Consider the following 18,744-nt stretch of genomic DNA (forward strand, 5'->3'; position numbering starts at 1 on the left):
TTGTGCAAAGGTTTCATAAATTTTCCTTCTACAGCGTGTACACAGACATTGTTGCGTATTAAATCAATGCAGCACTTCACAATATATTTTCTTTGAAACATAAAAATAAATAACATTTAAACAGTTCTGCTTACTACAGAAACAAATTTTATTTTCTGTGAAGCATTTAGTCATGTGCTATCACTGACTCATACACATTTGCCAGCTGTAACAAATTTTATAGACATTTTCCCCAGAGACATATCTCACATACTATGAATTTTTAAATGAGCAAATGGTGAAGAAGGGATGTCAGCAATATAAAAATTGATCAGTTAAAAGATAAAAGCATAAGTAAAGAGATTTGTATGGTAGTCTTAATAGGTTTTATTAAATAAAAATACTATAAAAAGACAGTAATGAATAGACTGAAGACTGTTCTTGAGGTGGAGAAAAATTATTCTGGCACATTTAGTAGAAATTGGTTTTATGTCACCTGACAGGTGAACTTTTTTTTCCCATTTTTAACTCTCAGAGTAGTCAAAAAAGCCCCACAAAAAAGAGGGGCTTACATAAATTATCTAAGTGGTTTACATATTTTAAACACAATAAAGCAAATGTTTATCATATTATGTAACTAGTTATATAGTTAAAAGCAGGACTTGGTAATTATTAAATATTAGGTGGTTTTTCCTCCAGCTCAGACCTCAGATAAGAGGAGGGTACTCACTTTTATTCATAATATTCATACCAGGTGCTTCAGCCCTCTGGAACCTCTCTTTGAGGACTCCAGAAGACTGTTATTTTTCCCTCTACCTAGATTGCTTTCTTCTCTGTCTAGCAAACTCCTGCTCATCCTTTAAGGTCAGCCTCAGATGTCACAACCTCTGTGAAGCTCTCCCCAGGTCTCCTAGGTAAAGCTAAATTTTAGCTTCATCTTCTAGGCTCCCACAACACTTGTCTGAATATTTTAAATGTTTCATGTTGTAGTGCATTGTAATTGTCTGGTTACAGGACTCTTTCTGGGCTCCTCTTTAGCAAACAGACAGAAAGTCTTACCTGTCTAGTACAACGCCTGCATAGAAGGTCCACGTGCAGTGCAGCCAATGTGTCAATGAACAAAAAGAATGTTTTAAAAAGAATTCTCTAAGTATTTCCAGATACTTATAAATTGCTGTTTTCTTACTTCATTAATGTTTATTGAGTGCCTACCATGCTCCAGGCATTATTCTAGCATTGGGAACACACTGACAAACAAGGCAGACATAGTCCTGCCCTCAGGAGTATAGAATCTAGCACAAATGACAAGTAATTTTGGTAACCACAAAGAGTATACTAACAATGGTAATAAGCATGTATTGTAATAAATGTCTTGGAGGTTTTCATAATAAATTTGAAAACATTCTGAAATAGAGTCAGGCTAACTGTAGGATGTTGAAATGAGAATTTATAGCCTCAGTGCTGCTATTTTTAATGTAAAACAATACTTTAGGTTGTTTTGATTTCATTTTGATTCAACATTTATTCTGCATCATATACTGTGGCAAGTTACTTTGAACTGTTTTCTGAAGAAAAAATCTTTCTTCTTTTCTATAGAATCGTGTCATCTTGACAGCTATGAATTCCTTAAAGCCATTTTAAACTGAGGTACTGTTTCACCTTTCTAATTTAGTTTAAGGTTGTGAAATTTCACTGTGTTCTGTTTAGGTGGAAACATTTTATTTACATAATCAGATTTGGTATTGTCTTTCTATAAGAAAACAGGGATATGAGTTTTGGAGCTTTGGTTGAAATTATATTAATCTAATCTTATAAACAACAGGAGGGCAGTCTGACATCTGTTAGAGGGTAATTGGAAAAGAACTGTTGAGCTGATGAGGCTAACTTTAAACGTCAGAGAGGACACATTGTTAACTGAGTGTAAAAGGGTCCTTAATGGAGCACCTTTCACATAAATAGCTAAATAGACTAGCTATAGATGTTGACAAGTAGATTATAGTTTCTGTAGAACACACCTGACTGAAGAAGATATAACCAGTCTGTTAAATTTGGAAATGTGCTAAATTAAGTAAATCATTATATATTAATTTGTTACACCTTGCCTTCAGAACAATTCCTATTGATTCAACAAGTAAAAATGATATGTTTACAAATAAGCTAAAAGCAATGTGAGTCATGATATATTAGTGTTTAGTGTACCTGTAACTGAAGGTTCACATTAAGAACTGGCATTAGGGGCTAGGCACAGTGATTGATGCCTGTAATCCCAGCACTGTGAGAGGCCAAGGCAAGAGGATCGCTTGATCCCAGGACCAACCTAGGCAACATAGTGAGAGACCTTGTCTCTACAAAAAATAGAAAAGTTAGTTGGGTGTGGTGGCACATGCCTGTAGTCCCAGCTATTCAGGAGGCTGACTTGGAAGGATCACTTGAGCCCACATGGTAGAAGCTATAGTGAGACATGATCACTGACCTCCATGACAGATTGAGACCCTGCCTAGAGAAAAAAAAAAGAATCCTTAGCTTACCAGGTATGCTGCCTGCTATCTCTTAGGGAAAAAAATTAAAGCACAATTAAATAATTATATATTTGAAATGGTATATCAAGTGATTAATATTAGCTTCCTGACAAGCTAGTCTTAATATATGCAAAGCACCTTATATAGAAAATTATGTCACAGATTTTTATGAAAATGTTTATTCTGTTGTTATGCAGTAAACAATAGCTTATACTCTGTTGTTTGCAGTAAATAATAGCTTATAATAGCTAATATTTATTGAGTACTTTGTTTTGTTTTATTTTTTGGGAATTTTTTTTGAGACAGTGTCTCACTCTGTCACCCAGGCTGGCGTGCAGTGGCATGATCTCGGCTTACTACAGCCTCCGCCTCCCGGGTTCAAGTGATTCTCCTGCCTCAGCCTTCCGAGTAGCTGGGATTACAAGTGAGCACCGCCATGCCCAGCTAATTGTTTGTATTTTTAGTAGAGGTGGGGTTTCACCATGTTGTCCAGGCTAGTCTTGAACTCCTAACCTCAAGTGAACCACTTGTCTTGGCCTCCCAAAGTGCTGGGATTACAGACGTGAGCCACCACGCCTGGCCTTATTGAGTACTTTCTATGTGCCAGCAGTGTTAAAAGCACTTTATACATATCCCATTTAATCTTCACAACTTGTGAGGTAGATACAGTTATTACTTTCATAGGTGAGGCAATTGAGGCACAAATGAGGTTAAGTACCTTTTCCCAGAATCACCTTCAACAGGGCTGGGATACTAAACCGAGTAGTCTGGTGCCAGAGCCTATGCTCTTGCCACTACCCAGTAGTAATCTGTGAATGTCAGGCTTCACTACTGGCCAAGGATTTTATATCCTATTAAATAAAGGTAATATATACATATTATCTTTATATACCCTATATGTAATAGGATATATATATGTATGTATACATATATATATCCATCCACATACACCTATATTCATTCATTATAAGGTTAACATTTTATAAAATTTCTGACCCATGAAAATCCAACAGAGAACATATTAGATGGTGATCATAGATACATCTTCACAATTACACATTTAGTAAATGAACATGCACATTTAGTGTTTGATAGTCTCCTTAATAAACTTACAGGGAATTCAGAGCACTGAGAATAGCTTTATGTTGATGCATTTTAGTAAAGATAACCACGTTTTGGGGTGTTCTTTTGAGTCTTTAAGTAATACTTTCAAGAAACTTAAAAGAATTAGGGTTGAGCTACCAATCAACTTCCCTTTCAGTGAGAAGCAAAAGGAAAAATGACAGTGAAATTAAGTGACTTCACCTTTGAGGCATCTGCCTCAGTTCTGCTTTTGCCCATGTTTTCTTCTCACTTTGAGCATTTTCTTCATCTCCTTCATTCCCTGACTTTTCACCTTCGTGTATATGGTTTCCAAATTATTTGTGACCTCTCTCCTGGATTATAAACCCACAATGTCAGCTCCCATACAATGTCCCCCAAGTATACTGATTTCAATATTTCCCCTTCAAAGTTGCTTTTCCTGTACTTTTAGGGATTATATCATTCCATTGGTCAAATTCTCTTTTTGTCCCCACATCCAAACACTGCCAGATTATATTACTTCTGAGAATGCTTAATTGTCCTTTCCACACCCACTGGATCAGTTTATTCCTTTATTACCTCTCTTCCAGATTATCATTGTCCTTATTGTAACTTACCTGTCTGCCCTTAGGTCCCTTTCCCCTACAGCCTGTCCTGCTACTGGACAAATGTATGCTTTAGAATATATTACTCTACTGTATGTACAATAAAATCCACATTTTAACTGACATTCGGGGATTTCCCTGATCTGCCCACAGCTTGCCTTTCCAGTTTCTTCATTGTGCCTCATTCACTCTAGATTACTTGCCATTTCCCAGACACCTTCCCTACTCCAGAAAGTGCCTGTCTCGTGTCCTTACCTTTGGTCTTGTCTGCTCTGCCTAGCATGCCTTTGCTCTCATTTTTGCCAAAATTTTATCCGTCTTTCAAAACCTGCTTAGAACTCAACTTCTACGTAAGCTTCCCCAAATCCCTTTCCCCATATTTTCTCATTGCCCTTTTGTGTATTTGTCATAGCTGCCTGACTGGTATGCATAAGGGAGGATGTGAATGAAATTCCCGATTTTGTCCCTTTGCCCTAGAAACCTGACACATAGTACTCCTGATATCACTGTGGCCAAATTCCCTGCCTGCACAACAGCTCCAGTCCTCTGTCACACTTCAGTGATTATTCTTCTTGACCTGTAATTGTTCAGTGGGGAGGACTGTCCCATACAAATTCACCCCCAGAGCCTTTAAAAAGTGAAGGCTTTATGAAACAATGCTAGAATTAAGAGAGAAAGTTAGGGTGACAGCAACCCAGAGGCCACAGCCAGAGTGCTAAGACCATCAAAAGAAGGGAAGAGAAAAACATTTTGGCTAATGTTAACAGGGGATACTGGGATATTTTATTAACAATGTGGATTAATCACTTGGGTAACAGAAGGATGAGACTTAGTATGGACAAAGCACTGTGTATAATGACAGTTTGAAACCTAATAAGGACACAAGAACAATATAAGGCAAGAATGATAAATGATACAAGTTCAGACTCTTCTGTCCAATAACAAGTACAAACAAGAATTGTGAATCCAATGAGGATCAAAGTATCAACTTGATTTTTGATGGAATTGATAACCCCCAACCTGGCAAGCTCTGAAGTAGAAGCTTGGGGTAACTAAGGTAGATTGCCTTAAAGCAGAAATGCACTATTCTTTCTCACACTAAGTAAATCTTGAACTCTGTGCACTTTCCTGAACGTAAAATCTGGATCTTTGAAATAGACCCCCAAGTCCATGTGGCTCTAATGCTGTGAAGACCACAGGCCTGCCTTTTACATGCTTGATGGCAGGTCAGCACAATAGAATGGGTTGGTCTCCCTACTACATGAAATTAGGAAGTATTATTAAAAAAAAAAAAAAAAAAAAAGGTCCACTGGGATTGAGAGTAGACAGTGATAGGGAAACTACAAGAAGGGAAGAATTTGTGTAATGTTACTAGTAAAATGTAGACCAATGAATGTTCTGGACTTTGACCAATCAAATTCATCACACTTCCATGGAGTGCAAAGGAAGAGTTGACAGACGTTTCTTCCCCTTCAGATTGAAAAGTATAAACATTCCTCTCTACTGTAAGTACCAGATGAAGAATAAGCAGTGTTATGGGAGTTCACAGCATACATAGATCACCTCAGGGTGGGATTATCAGTTTGTTTTTTTTTAAAGACAGGCTCTTGTTCTGTCACCCTGGCTGGAATGCAATGCTGCGATCATAGCTCACTGCATCCTTGACCTTCTGGGCTCAAGCAGTCCTTCTGCCTTGGCCTCCCAAATGCTAGGATTACAGGCATGAGCCACCACTCCCAGCCTTATTAGGTCATTTGTAAAGATCTTTTCCCACATGCCCTATGGTAATGTATGCCATCAGTTGCCAATGACTGCTTTCTTCAAAGGCTTTCTCTCACAGAAGAGTCCTAAGCCTGAAAAGACATGAGCCTCTATCACCACTAGGAGTCCCCAGAGGGACATATTCTGAATAGGAATCTGTTATAGTAAACATTGTCTTTTGGGCGGGGGTGGGGGGGGCAGTTGTTGGAGGAAACACCTGCTGAAAGACCCCTAGAAAAGGCATGTAAATTTGGTGTTTCCTATAGGCCTTGTTGGAGTTTTAAAATTCTCTGAGAAGTATCTCATGTAAGTATAGTCACATAAGGTAAAGAATACTGACTGCTATGTCAAAGTAGTCAAAAATAAGCAAATGAGGCTGGGCACGGTGGCTCGTGCCTGTAATCCCAGCACTTTGGGACGCTAAAGCAGGCAGATAATGAGCTCAGGAGTTCAAGACCAGCCTGGCCGATATAGTGAAACCCTGTCTCTACTAAAAATGTAAAAAGTAGCTGAGTGTGGTGGCACGAGCCTGTAGTCCCAGCTATTTGGGAGGCTGAGGCAGAATTGTTTGAACCTGGGAGGCAAAGGCTGCAGTGAGCCGAGACCATGCCATGTACTGCAGCCTGGGTGACAGATTAAGCCTCCATCTCAAAAAATAATAATAAGCAAATGAGAGATTGCCAGCATCTAACTAAACTATGTACCAAATTAGATTATTAATGGGTGTTAAAATCATTTCTTAAGTCATGTATGAGATGCATGTTAACTAATTTTTGATAATATAATTATCTTTTATATCCCACAGGCATTTAGAAGAAATGCACTCACCATAAGCATCAACTTCTGCATCTGCCTGATCATATTTAAAGGAACAGAGAAATATTTGTAATTAATCTGCCCAGTAAATACCAGCTTGTAGCAGTCGGCAGGTGCACATCTAGATAAAATTTCTTGCAGCTAATTTAAACTTTCTACACACACCAGTAGATAATCTCAATGTAAATAATATATTTCTTCTTGACTCTTTAATGTAAGCCAACATGGAGAGGAGACTTATATTCTGTAGCACATACATTCCTGTGGACTTTCAGCACTTGTGGGTAGACTTAATAAAGCATGTATAAAAATGGCACCTTTGGTAGAGCTACATATTTTTCTGAAATGCAGATTAAATATAATGGTGAATGGAATTAAGTACCAGTTTTCCCATTTAAAGCCTCAGCTGCTTATTAATTTATAGATTCTTAAAAAAATTTTTTTAATTTATCTAGTCTGTTGTGTAGCCACTATCTCAGAAGTGAGTTTTTATTTTCCTAGGCTTGTAGAGAGAAAAACATTTTCAAGGTTTTAAAATGTCAATACCATTTATAAAATATTAGAATGTATTTTTCAGTACAAATGTTTTAAATATGAAGCTTTTTTAACTAAACCACACGGAATACTGAATTTAAGGAAAAGACCTTTATTGAGGGCAATATGTGATCCCTTCTAAATTTTGAAATATTAAATTTCAGTTATTCTGTGGTGTTTTCTGTCGTCATCATGTTTTCATTGTCACTCCCGAAATAAAGGGGTGAAGGGAATCAGAGAGTGTGTTGTCTTGATAATGAAACCTATGCTTTTCTTGACCATTTCTGTAGGAAAAACTGTTTTTCCTTTAGTACTTTGCCCTAAGTTTTAGCAAAATTAGTAGAAAATATTACCATGTCATTTGAGTATATCATGAAAATAAAAACTACATGGAAATCTGAAACAAAATTTAACAAATTAAGGTCGAAAACAACTCATTTTCCACTGTGTGCAATGGTACAAGCCTTTAATCTCAGCTGCTACTCAGGAGGCTGAAACAGGAGGATTGCTTGAGCCCAGGAGTTTAAGACCAGACTAGGCAACACAGCAAGACACGTATCTCAGAAAAAAAAAAACAACTTACTTTCCACTTAGAGAAATTTTAAATTCACCTTTTTAAAATGAAATGTTTTTAATATAAATATATAATTACCTTCATTATTTTATATTTATACTATTAATATAAATTATATAAACTACCTTCATTATTTTCCTCATACTGCTTAAATAAGAAATTTATTCTGATAAATAGGATGTTACCAAAAATATGCTAAAAAAGGATTATTCTAGCATTGAAAACTAACCTTAGGTTGTAAGCCAAAACATTTTATGAAGTAACTTATGTTGGGTAATACAGGGTTAAGAAATAGGTTGGTTTCATATATAATCCAAGTTATATAGATATGTGCTTAATGCTATTAGACCAGTTACTATATGTTTGACTTCTTGATATACTAAGCTTTTGCCTTGCAGAACAGCTGGGTCTGCTGAGAATCATTTCCCAGTTCTTTTCATTGTAGATCAGATGACTCTCACTTTATCACCCTTGGAGGCCACATGAAGGACAAAGCAGAAAGATCCACACACAAAACTAATGTTTATATGGGGGGAGGGGGAGTTGCAGGGGCTATACTTGGCCCTGATCTTCCAATGAACATAACAGAATTGAGACTTGAAACCATTGTGTTACTTTAACCATTATTTAGTTATATCCTATCCATCTCATTCTTTCTGTTGAACAGAGAGGCTTCCTTGGCTGCCTTGACTTTTGTAAATGTTTCACTCAATTTGTTGTGGTTTATCATTTGGACAGAATGCAACATCGGGGATTTTTCTACCCTCCCTAAGTCCTCAAGGGAAAATGACTTCTGTATGACTCATATATGATACATGAACATACACCCTATTCTCTTCATTTTAAGAAGCAAACCTATTTTAGGAGCTTAAGATAGAATCTTGGGGGAAAAAAAGAAGCAAACCTAAGTTTATTGGCAGCTGAGAAAACTGCATTTCTCAGACATGCCTTCTCCATCTAAAATGTACTTGAACATAACTTTGAAGGGCTTATTTTTTGACAGGTATATTAGTGAAGAAAGTCAGAAATCTATCTTTAATATTTTTTGCATAACCAAAATATATATTAAAACATCCCTATAACCCTGAGTTTAAGAGAAATGCTTTGGAATTGCCTACTTCTGTGATCGTAATTCATCACTGGATATTTTTGATATTTTGCCTTTTTTGAGATGGTGTCCCACTGGTCTCAAATGATCATCCTGCCTCACCCTCTCAAACAGCTGTGAAGACAGGCCACTGTGCCTGGCCTCTCTTTTTGATATTTTGGAACCTAATCCCTCTGAGTTCAATGTAAACTCTTACACTGGTTTGTGATAGATATGAGGGATACTTATAACTGCTACAAGTCCCTATAAAAACTACAGTGTAACTCCACATGATTAGATTAAATCATCTGAAAAAGTTGTCTTATTTACAGAATTTACCTATATGCCTTGAATCAGGTACATTTCATTTTACTGATATATATACATAATACTTCTTTTATTTCCAAATAATGTTCTACTCCAATTCTTTATAAGTTGTAACTTAAAATTTCCTCATCATTTATTTAAGAAGTCAACATTCTATGTTAAACACAAGTATACTATTACAAAAAATATTTGTTAAAATAAAGCTACACCAGCCAGCCAAGATACTGACATTTGGGCACAGTGATTACAGATGGTGACCGTGGACAGCGATGTTCCTGCTGATTCGGCAGTGATTCAAGGCTGCTTTTCTGCGCTGACCTGCCCTTTGAGTCTTAATGCACATTTGCTTTGAGAAAGAAATCCTTCTAGATTTTTGCTTTGTCTAAACTCACTTTCTTTATCAGACTTAGAAACACATACCTTCTTACATCAGCCTGTGACTGTCCCTGTCTAGAACCAGTTTGTGTGTGTATGTATGTGTGTGTGTGTGTGTGTGTGTGTGGTTTCACTTGCACTATTTTAAAATATACCACCACTTAATATGGTTTAATGACTATCTTATGAAAGAAATATATTCCTTAAAAAATGTTGATGGGAAAATGATTGATTGATTTATCTTTATTAGAGAGACTAAAGAAAACATCTTTATAGGAGAAACTACAACATAGATATCATGCATTCGTTTTACCAGTTGAATACTATAATAGATATGGGCTTCTGCTAATACAGGGTGATACAGTATTAATAGGATGAAATTAACATGAATCAATGCTCTAGCAACGGTAACCCTGAACCATGTCATAACAACAACAACTATATATATACGTATATATAAAATGTTAAACAGAATGATTCTGGAAGTTTAGAACTAGTGATGTGTATAATTAAAAAGACTTCACTCAAACCACACAGAGTTAAAACTTACATTTAAATTCAGGAAAATTCATTTTTAATTGTAAAATTAATCTGCATTCTCGGAAATAAATAAGATCATGGTTTAACTTATTTGCCTTGTTAAAAAAATCAAATTTGCATGTGTAATAAAGCATATTCAGACTTCAAGCAGTTTAAATTGCCTTCTCAGTAATTAAAGAGATCATCACAAATTTAATTCTTTAAGATATAACTTCTAAACAGTGAAATTCAACACACTACTTGCATTCTAAAATGTAAGAAAAACTAAGTTTGAATACCAAAATTAGTGATTTCTATTAAAAAGAAGGGGTTGAATTCTCCCATTAAGCCCACTATATGGTCTGATAAAGGAAGTAGGTTTAGACAAAGCAAATATCAAGAAATATTTCTTTCTCAATTTTTTCAAGACATTTATAAAGTGCACTTCCTAAGTAAACACTGGCATTAAGGACATTTTTCTCTTTTTTCCGCACTTGAATAGCTGTGAATATTGATAAAACCACAATATGTTTTGGCCAAGCAATACTTAAGACAAGCCTCCGTTGGTCTTTGATCTCCATATACATTTATTTTATGTAGACAACAACGACTTTTCACTGTTTCTTATAGTTCCATGGTTTTCTCAAAATGGTAATTTGATTTATACAGAGCAAAAAGTTCACAAAACCTTTTAGCACTGTTCACATTTTCACAATTGTTTAGGAATACAGCTAGCTGATTTTTTTCTGATTTCTTCCATTTTGGGAATCCCACATGATTATAATGTTAAAGTATACCAGGAAGAACAGGAAGTTCAAGCAAGATACAAAACACACCAATACAGAAAATAAGTCCGGTAGTTTCTGAGGAGGATCCAGTGTGACAGTCATCAGCGTCAGAAGCACCATAGTGATTACTGAAATAAGAAACTGCAAGGGAAAAATGGATTACTGAGTAGTATAAAAGGTGAACACTGACGACTTGTAGCTATCAAATGAGCAGAATTAAAGGTGATCAAATGAGCAGAATTAAAGGTGAGGGTTGAGGCTCCAGTTTCTTTTACTGGTGTATCTCAACTTTGACTTCCTATTAGAATCATATGAGGGGTTTTTAAAATCTCAATGCCCATGTCACACCCCAGAACAATTAAATCAGAATCTCTAGAGTAGGCCTCAGTACTTTTTTAAGCCCTCCAAGGGATTCCCATGTGTAGCTAAAACCTGAGGACCCCTGTCTTATGCTTTCTACCACCCAGGCACTGAAGAAGGGTATCTGGGATAGATGTTAATGCTGGTCAGTTAAATTTATAGCATCGCCTGGGGCCCTACAGGATATAAAATTCTAAGCTAATGGGTACAAATATACAGGTAGATAGAGGAAATAAAAGCTGTTCGGCAGATCAGTAGGGTGACTATAGTTAACATTAACGTACGTTTCAAAATAGCTAGAAAATAATAAGTTGAATGTTCCTAGCATAAAGACATATTTTTAAGGTAATGGATAGCCCAGTTGCCCTGATTTGATTCTCACACATTACATGAATGTATGAAATTATTACATGAATGTATGAAATTATCACATGTACCTCCAAAATATATATATCTAGTCTGTGTCAATTTTTAAAATTCTAAGCTAATTCTGAGAACCCATCTGTGAAAAAGTTTTCCATGGCAAATGGAAAATTATATTTCATATTCACTAAATGCCCTCAAATGAGTAAAGCACAGTAGGGCACATGAAAGAAAATGTGGTCCTCTGGCCTCAAAGAGTTTTCCATCTACTTAGGAGAATGTTAAATAAAATCACAAAGTCAGACTGGCTTAAATACCAAGATGAGTAGTAAAAATAATTAGCACATTTATTGTATTCGTGTGGTCATCAGTTAGTGTGGTCTTCTCTAGGCCAATGTGCTATACAATAGAACTTCCTGCAGTAATGAAAATGTGTAATGTCTGCAATCCAGTTAGTAGCTGCTAACCACATGTGACTATTGGGCATTTGAAATGTGTACTGTGACTGAGGAACTGAATTTTTATTTAAATTTAATATGTTTAAATTTCTATATGTGTCTAGTGGCTACTGTACTAGACAGACTGTGGCTCTAGACTGAACTCCTTTAAGACAAAGACCAGCAAAATCTTACGGATTTTATCCCTAGCACAGTAGTAGGTATACAAAAGCTGTATAAATAAATGTAGAAAGCAAGCAGTGAGTAACAGTAGTGACTTCCATGTAGGAGGTGGGGTAAAGATAGAACACTAAAGGATGCCTTAGTTGCTGGTTACCTTATGACAGTATTGGTAAGATCTAAATAGAGTAATGCAGTGATCATTCCAAATGGAAAAGCGAGGATAGGCACCAAGAAAGCTTACAAGCAGATAAAAACAAAGGCTGCCAGTACTGTTGAGGCAACCTCAGTGGGAACGGCAAACATCTGCAATGAAATCTTCAAAATAAAAGTTTCAAACTTAAGAAATATGGGACAGGTTGAAGTGTCATAATACCGTGATCTTGAATCCGTGTTAAACAGGCATGCAGAAATTTCTCCCATTTTAAACAAACCCTCTCTTGCTCCGACTATTACCCCATTTGTCTGCTCCGCTTTACACTCGTTTCCCAAAACAGTTGCCTATAAACATGCTGTGTCCAGTCTTTGTCCTATTCACTAGCGAAAGTGATTAGGCTTTCACCCCAATCACTGTGAAACTGCTGTGGGCAAATATCCATAATGACCTCCAGTGTACTAAATGCAATGGTCAGTTCTTACTGCCTTACTTGATTCTTTCATTAGCATTTGAAATCACTCCCCTGTCACTGAAACACTTCCTTCACTTGGCTTCCATGACATCATACTCTCCCGGTTCTCTCCTATCTCACCCAGTTAATTCTTAGACATCTTTGTTGGTTCCTCATGTCCCCTACCTCTGCATTTTGGGGCTTAGTACTTATTCCTCTTATTAATCTATACTCATACCCTTAGTGAGTCATCCAGTAGCATGAGTTTAATTACCAACTATATGTAAAGACTCAACTTTGTCTCTAGCTTGGCCCTTTCTCCAAAACCAGGGTTGTCTGATCTTTTGACTTCCCTGGGCTACAATGGAAAAAGAATTGTCTTGGACCACCTATAAAATACTCTAACAATAGCTGATGAGCTTTAAAAAAAAATTGCAAAAAAACTCCATGTTTTAAGAAAGTTGTATTGGGCTGCATTCAAAGCTGTCCTGAACTGCAGGTTAGATAAGCTTTCACTGAACTCTAGACTCATGTATCCAGGTGCTCTTTAATATCTCTACTTGGATCTGTACTAGACATCTAAAACTAAACATGTAAAAAAATAAACTATTGATCTCCCCAAACTCCGCACTGCCCCACCACACACAAAAGTTCCTTCAACATGCTTTCTTCGACGTGCTAAATGGCAACTCCACCCATTTAGTTATTTATACCAAAAACCTTGGAGTCATCCTGAACACCTCTCTTTCACAACCCCAGCAATTCCTGTTGGTTCTACCTTCAAAATATATCCAAAATCTGACCAGTTCTAACCACTTCCACTGCTGCCCTGGTCCACAGCACCATCATCTCTCATGGATTCCATTATCCACAATCTATTCTCCACATAGCTGCCAAATGGACCTTTTAAAAATGTAAGTCAGGGCCTGACGTGGTTCGTGTCTGTAATCCCAGTACTTTGTGAGGCCAAGGCAGGCAGATCATGAGGTCAGGAGATCGACACCATCCTGGCCAACATGGTGAAACCCTGTCTACTAAAATATAAAACATTAGCCGGGCATGGTGGTGCACGCAAATCGTCCCAGCTACTTGGGAGGCTGAGGCAGGGGAATTGCTTGAACCTGGGAGGGCAGAGGTTATAGTGAGCCAAGATTGTGCCACTGCACTCCAGTCCAGCAACAGAGCAAGACTCTGTCTCAAAAAAAAAAAAAACCAACATACACACACACACACACACACACACACACAAATGTAAGTCAGATTCTAGTCCCATTATGGGAAACTTACCTCTCTAATCTTAGGTCCTATTATTTCTTTCCCTCACCCAGCTACAATCCCCATGACCTCCATTATGTTCACTGCATTTGCAGTTTTCTCTTCCAGGATGTTCTACCCTCAATTATCTACACAGTTTACTCCCTTACTTCCTTTGGTTTTTTGCTCAAGAAAGCCCTACCACTTTGAAATTGCATTAATCCCCCCCACTCCCAGATATCATATCCATTTCTCCCTTGCTTTGTTGTTCTCTATAGCACTTATCACCCTCTGACGTGCTATGTATTTTACATATGCTGGTGTCGGATTTCTCCACTAGAATACAACCTCCATGAGAGCAAGAATTTCTGTTAGTTTTGGTCACTGCTGTACCCTCAGCCTCCAGAACAATGCTTGGCATACAGTAGGTGCTCAAAAACTATTAAATAACAAGTAAATCTGGGAGCCCCTGGTGGTCCTCACCTTAAGATCACTGGACCAGATTGCGAATATCGCAATAGGGCTAGAGTTTGACATACACTCAGGAATGTGGGCCTGTGCTAACAAAAAATGAACTTTATATCCACTTTCCATTTGAACCCCTGAGTAAAGTTAATCCTCACCTTGTCTTTCCTGTTCACTTCTTAACTTCCTGCCTTCCACACCCCCATCCTCCATGGTCATTATCTAAAGTGCAAAACCCTCAGGATACCCATTCAATTCTGCCCTGAAGATACCTGCCTTGTCTTCCTACAAGATCTAAATATGAAATATCTCCTTTGAAACCTTCCCCTACACTCCCCTAATAAAGTTAGCCATTCTTCTCTCTTTGTTTTCTGGGTACTTTGGGCAATCCTCTATGTAGTCCCCAAAAATATAAATAAGTATAGCCTGTTGGGCCGGGCACAGTGGCTCACACCTGTAATCTCAGCACTTTGACAGGCCAAAGCGGGCAGATCACAAGGTCAGGAGTTCGAGACCAGCCTGGCCAACATGGTGAACTCCCATCTCTATTAAAAATAAATTAGCTGGGCATGGTAGGCATGCCTGTAGTCCAGCTATTCAGGAGGCTGAGGCAGGAGAATCGCTTGAACCCGGGAAGCGGAGTTTGTAGTGAGCCAAAATCACACCATTGCACTCCAGCCTGGGTGACAGAGTGGGATTCCATCTCAAAAAATAAATAAGTATAACCTGTTATTTCCACCACTAAAGTGTAGTCTGCATAAGAGGACTAGAAAAATAAAAGGCCTGACACATTCTGAGTGCCTACTGTATATCAGGCATGGTATTCCTATTTTAATAGGCATGTTTATTGACTTATTCTACAGTTATAAAACATGTTTAAGAAATTAGAGCATAGTGGCTCACACCTCTAATGCACTTCGGGAGCTGAGGTGCAAGGATTAGGGTGCAAGGATCGTTTGAGGCCAGGAGTTTGAGAGCAGCCTGGACAACACAGCAAGACGCTGTCTCTACAAAGAATTTTAAAATTAGGCAAGCACGATGGTGTGGGCCTATAATCCTAGCTACTCAGGAGGCTGAGGAAGGAGGATCACTTGGGCCCAGGAGTTCTAGGTTGCAATGAGCTATAAATGCACCACTGCACTCCAGCCTAGGCAACAGAGTAAGACCCTGTCTCAAAATAACAAAGAGTTGATAACATTTGTAACAGTTGCCAAATATTCCATGGAGCTTATATATTTATTCATGTATCATTTTTTACCTACTGGACAGTTGAGCTGCCCCTAATTTTTCATTATAATAATTAGATGAATAGCCATTCATTCAACAAAAATCAGATCACCTATTCTTTGCCAGGCACTGATAGATGCTACAGATAAAATGGTATGTATAAAATGCAGAGTTCTTGCCCTCAAATAGACTGCAATCTAGCATTTTAGACAGCCTTGAATATAATGTGATATCCCTTAATTATATGAACTTTATAAGTAGACAAAGACGTCACATGAAAACTACATATTAGTATCTCTTATAAATATAAATGCAAAAATCATCAACAAAACATTGGCAAACTGAAGCCAGTGGAAGATAAAAAGAATTATACACCATGATCCAGTAGGATTTATCCCAGGAATTCAAGATTAGTTCAACATACAAAAATCAATCAATGAAATGCATCATATTAATAGAATAAAGGGGAAAAAAAAAACATGACCAAAGATGCAAAAAAAGAATTATGATCCAACATTTTTTCATCATAAAATCATGTAAACTAGGAATTAAAGAGAAACTTCCTGAACCAGATAAAGGCCATCTATTTTTAAAAGCCCACAGTTAACATCATAGTTAATGGTGATAGACCAGATGCTTTCCCCCTAATAACAAGAAAATAGAAGATGTCCACTCTTGTTACTTGTATTAAAAATTGTATTATAGGTCCTAGGGTAATTAGGCAAGGAAGAGAAATAAAAGTCATCCACATCAGAAAGAAAGATGTAAAACTCATGATTTGTAGATTACATTATCTTATACATATAGAAAACTGTAGGAAATCCATTAAAAACCTATGCCAAAGAACACAAGTTCAACATACAAAAATATTGTATTCAGATATAGTAGCAATGAACATTATGAAAATGAAATTAAGAAAACCAGTCCTTTACAATATCATTATAAAGAATTATGCTTTATGATCTTTCGTTATACTTGAGTAAATTTAACAAAAGTCCAAAACTTATATACTGAAAACCACAAAACACTGTTGAAAGAAATTAAATATCTAAATAAATGGAAATGCATCTTGTGTTTGTTCACTGGAAGACTAAATATTAAGATGGCAATATTCATGATGAAACTCCATTTCTAAAAAAATTAGCCAAGTATGGTGGCACATGCCTATAGTCCCAGCTATTCAGGAGGTTGAGGTGGGAAGATTGCTTGAGCCTGGGAGAAAGAGGTTGCACACCACTGCACTCCAACCTGGGCAACAGAGCAAGATCCTGTCTCAAAACAAAAACAAACAAACAAAAAACAGCTATATTCCACAAACTGATATGCACAATCAATTCAGTCCCTATCAAAATCTCAGCTGGGTTTTGGGAGAAAATAGATAAACTTCTAAAAATAATATGAAAATAAAGGGATGTAAAATAGATAAAACAATCTTGTAAAAGAACAAAATCAATGGACTCACATTTTCAATTTCAAAACTAACTACAAAGCTACAATAAAGAAGACAGTATGGCAGTGGCAGAAGGATAGGCATACAGATCAATGGAACAGAACTGAGAGTCCAAAAATAAACCCTTACATTTAAGAACAACTGATTTTCAACAAGAGTGCCAAGACAATTCAATGGAACTAAACTAACTGAATAAAGTCAGACTCCTACTTTAAACCATATACAACATTAACTCAAAGTTGAATCAAAGGCATAGATATAAAAAATATTAAAACTCTTAGATGAAAATACGGAGGTAAATATTCGTGACCATTGGTTATACAATGGTTTCTTAGACATGACACCAAAAGTACAAGTAACAAAAGAAAAAAATAGATATACTGGATGTTATCAACATCAAAACTTTTGTACTGCAAATGATACCATCAAGAAAGTAAAAAGGCAACACACGGAATGGGAGAGGATATTGCAAGTTAAATATCTGGTAAGGATCTCGTATCAAGAATATATATTAAGGGCCGGGCGCGGTGGCTCACGCCTGTAATCCCAGCACTTTGGAAGGCCGAGGTGGGTGGATCACGAGGTCAAGAGATCAAGACCATCCTGGTAAACATGGTGAAACCCCGTCTCTACTAAAACTACAAAAAATTAGCTGGGCATGGTGGCGCGTGCCTGTAATCCCAGCTTCTCAGGAGGCTGAGGCAGGAGAATTGCCTGAACCCGGGAAGCGGAGGTTGCGGTGAGCCAAGATCGCACCATTGCACTCCAGTCTGGGTAACAAGAGCGAAACTCCGTCTCAAAAAAAAAAAAAAAAAAGAATATATATTAAAAAACTCTTACAACTCATAAAAAGACAACCCAATTTAAAATGGGCAAAGGATTTGAATAGGCATTTCTCCAAAGAGAATATACAAATGGCCAATAAGCTCATGAAAAGATGTTCAACATCATTAGTCATTAGGGAAATGAAAATCAGAACTCCAGTGAAATACCATCTCATACCCACTAAGATGGTTATAATTAAAAAGACAGCAAATGCTGTCAAAGATGTGGAGAAATTAGAGAACACTCACACATTGTTGGTGAGAATAAGGAATTTTGCTGTGCTTTGGAAAACAGTTTCAGAGTTTCTGAAAATGTTAAACAGAATTACCATATATAATCTAGCAATTCTACTCCCAGGTATATACCTAAAAGCAATGAAAACATATGGGCACTCAATACCTTGTAAACAAATGTTCACAACAGCACCATTCATAACACTAAAAAAACCAGCACTACTGACAACACTAAAAAAGTAGAAACAACTTAATGTCCATTAATTGATGAATGGATAAACAAAATGTGCTATACCCATATAAGGGAATATAATTTGGTAATAAAAAGGAATAAACTACTGATATATGCTATAATATAAATGACCCTCAGAAATA

General features: G+C 36.9%; 2 protein-coding genes across 7 annotated transcripts in view; one reads left to right on the forward strand and one right to left on the reverse strand.

Annotated features, from left to right (window-relative positions):
• The window catches only part of ITGB3BP (integrin subunit beta 3 binding protein), a 91,109-nt gene extending 84,030 nt beyond the window's left edge, over positions 1 to 7,079 (forward strand). For both annotated transcript variants that reach the window (XM_032296759.1, XM_032296760.1), the window contains exons 8-9: positions 1,572 to 1,626; positions 6,753 to 7,079. In XM_032296759.1, coding sequence (XP_032152650.1) covers positions 1,572 to 1,625 — 54 coding nt within the window. In that variant the 3' untranslated portion in view covers position 1,626; positions 6,753 to 7,079. The remainder of the gene's footprint in view (positions 1 to 1,571; positions 1,627 to 6,752) is intronic.
• Positions 7,080 to 9,873: 2,794 nt separating this feature from the next.
• ALG6 (ALG6 alpha-1,3-glucosyltransferase) overlaps positions 9,874 to 18,744 on the reverse strand; it is a 73,818-nt gene continuing 64,947 nt past the window's right edge. For all 5 annotated transcript variants that reach the window (XM_032296764.1, XM_032296762.1, XM_032296763.1 and 2 more), the window contains one exon: positions 9,874 to 11,108. In XM_032296764.1, the coding sequence (XP_032152655.1) occupies positions 10,911 to 11,108 (198 nt within the window). In that variant the 3' untranslated portion in view covers positions 9,874 to 10,910. The remainder of the gene's footprint in view (positions 11,109 to 18,744) is intronic.

The sequence above is a fragment of the Sapajus apella genome, unplaced genomic scaffold, assembly GCF_009761245.1.
Source record: "Sapajus apella isolate SASKATOON/1434 unplaced genomic scaffold, GSC_monkey_1.0 scaffold36, whole genome shotgun sequence".
Classification (NCBI taxonomy): domain Eukaryota; kingdom Metazoa; phylum Chordata; class Mammalia; order Primates; family Cebidae; genus Sapajus; species Sapajus apella.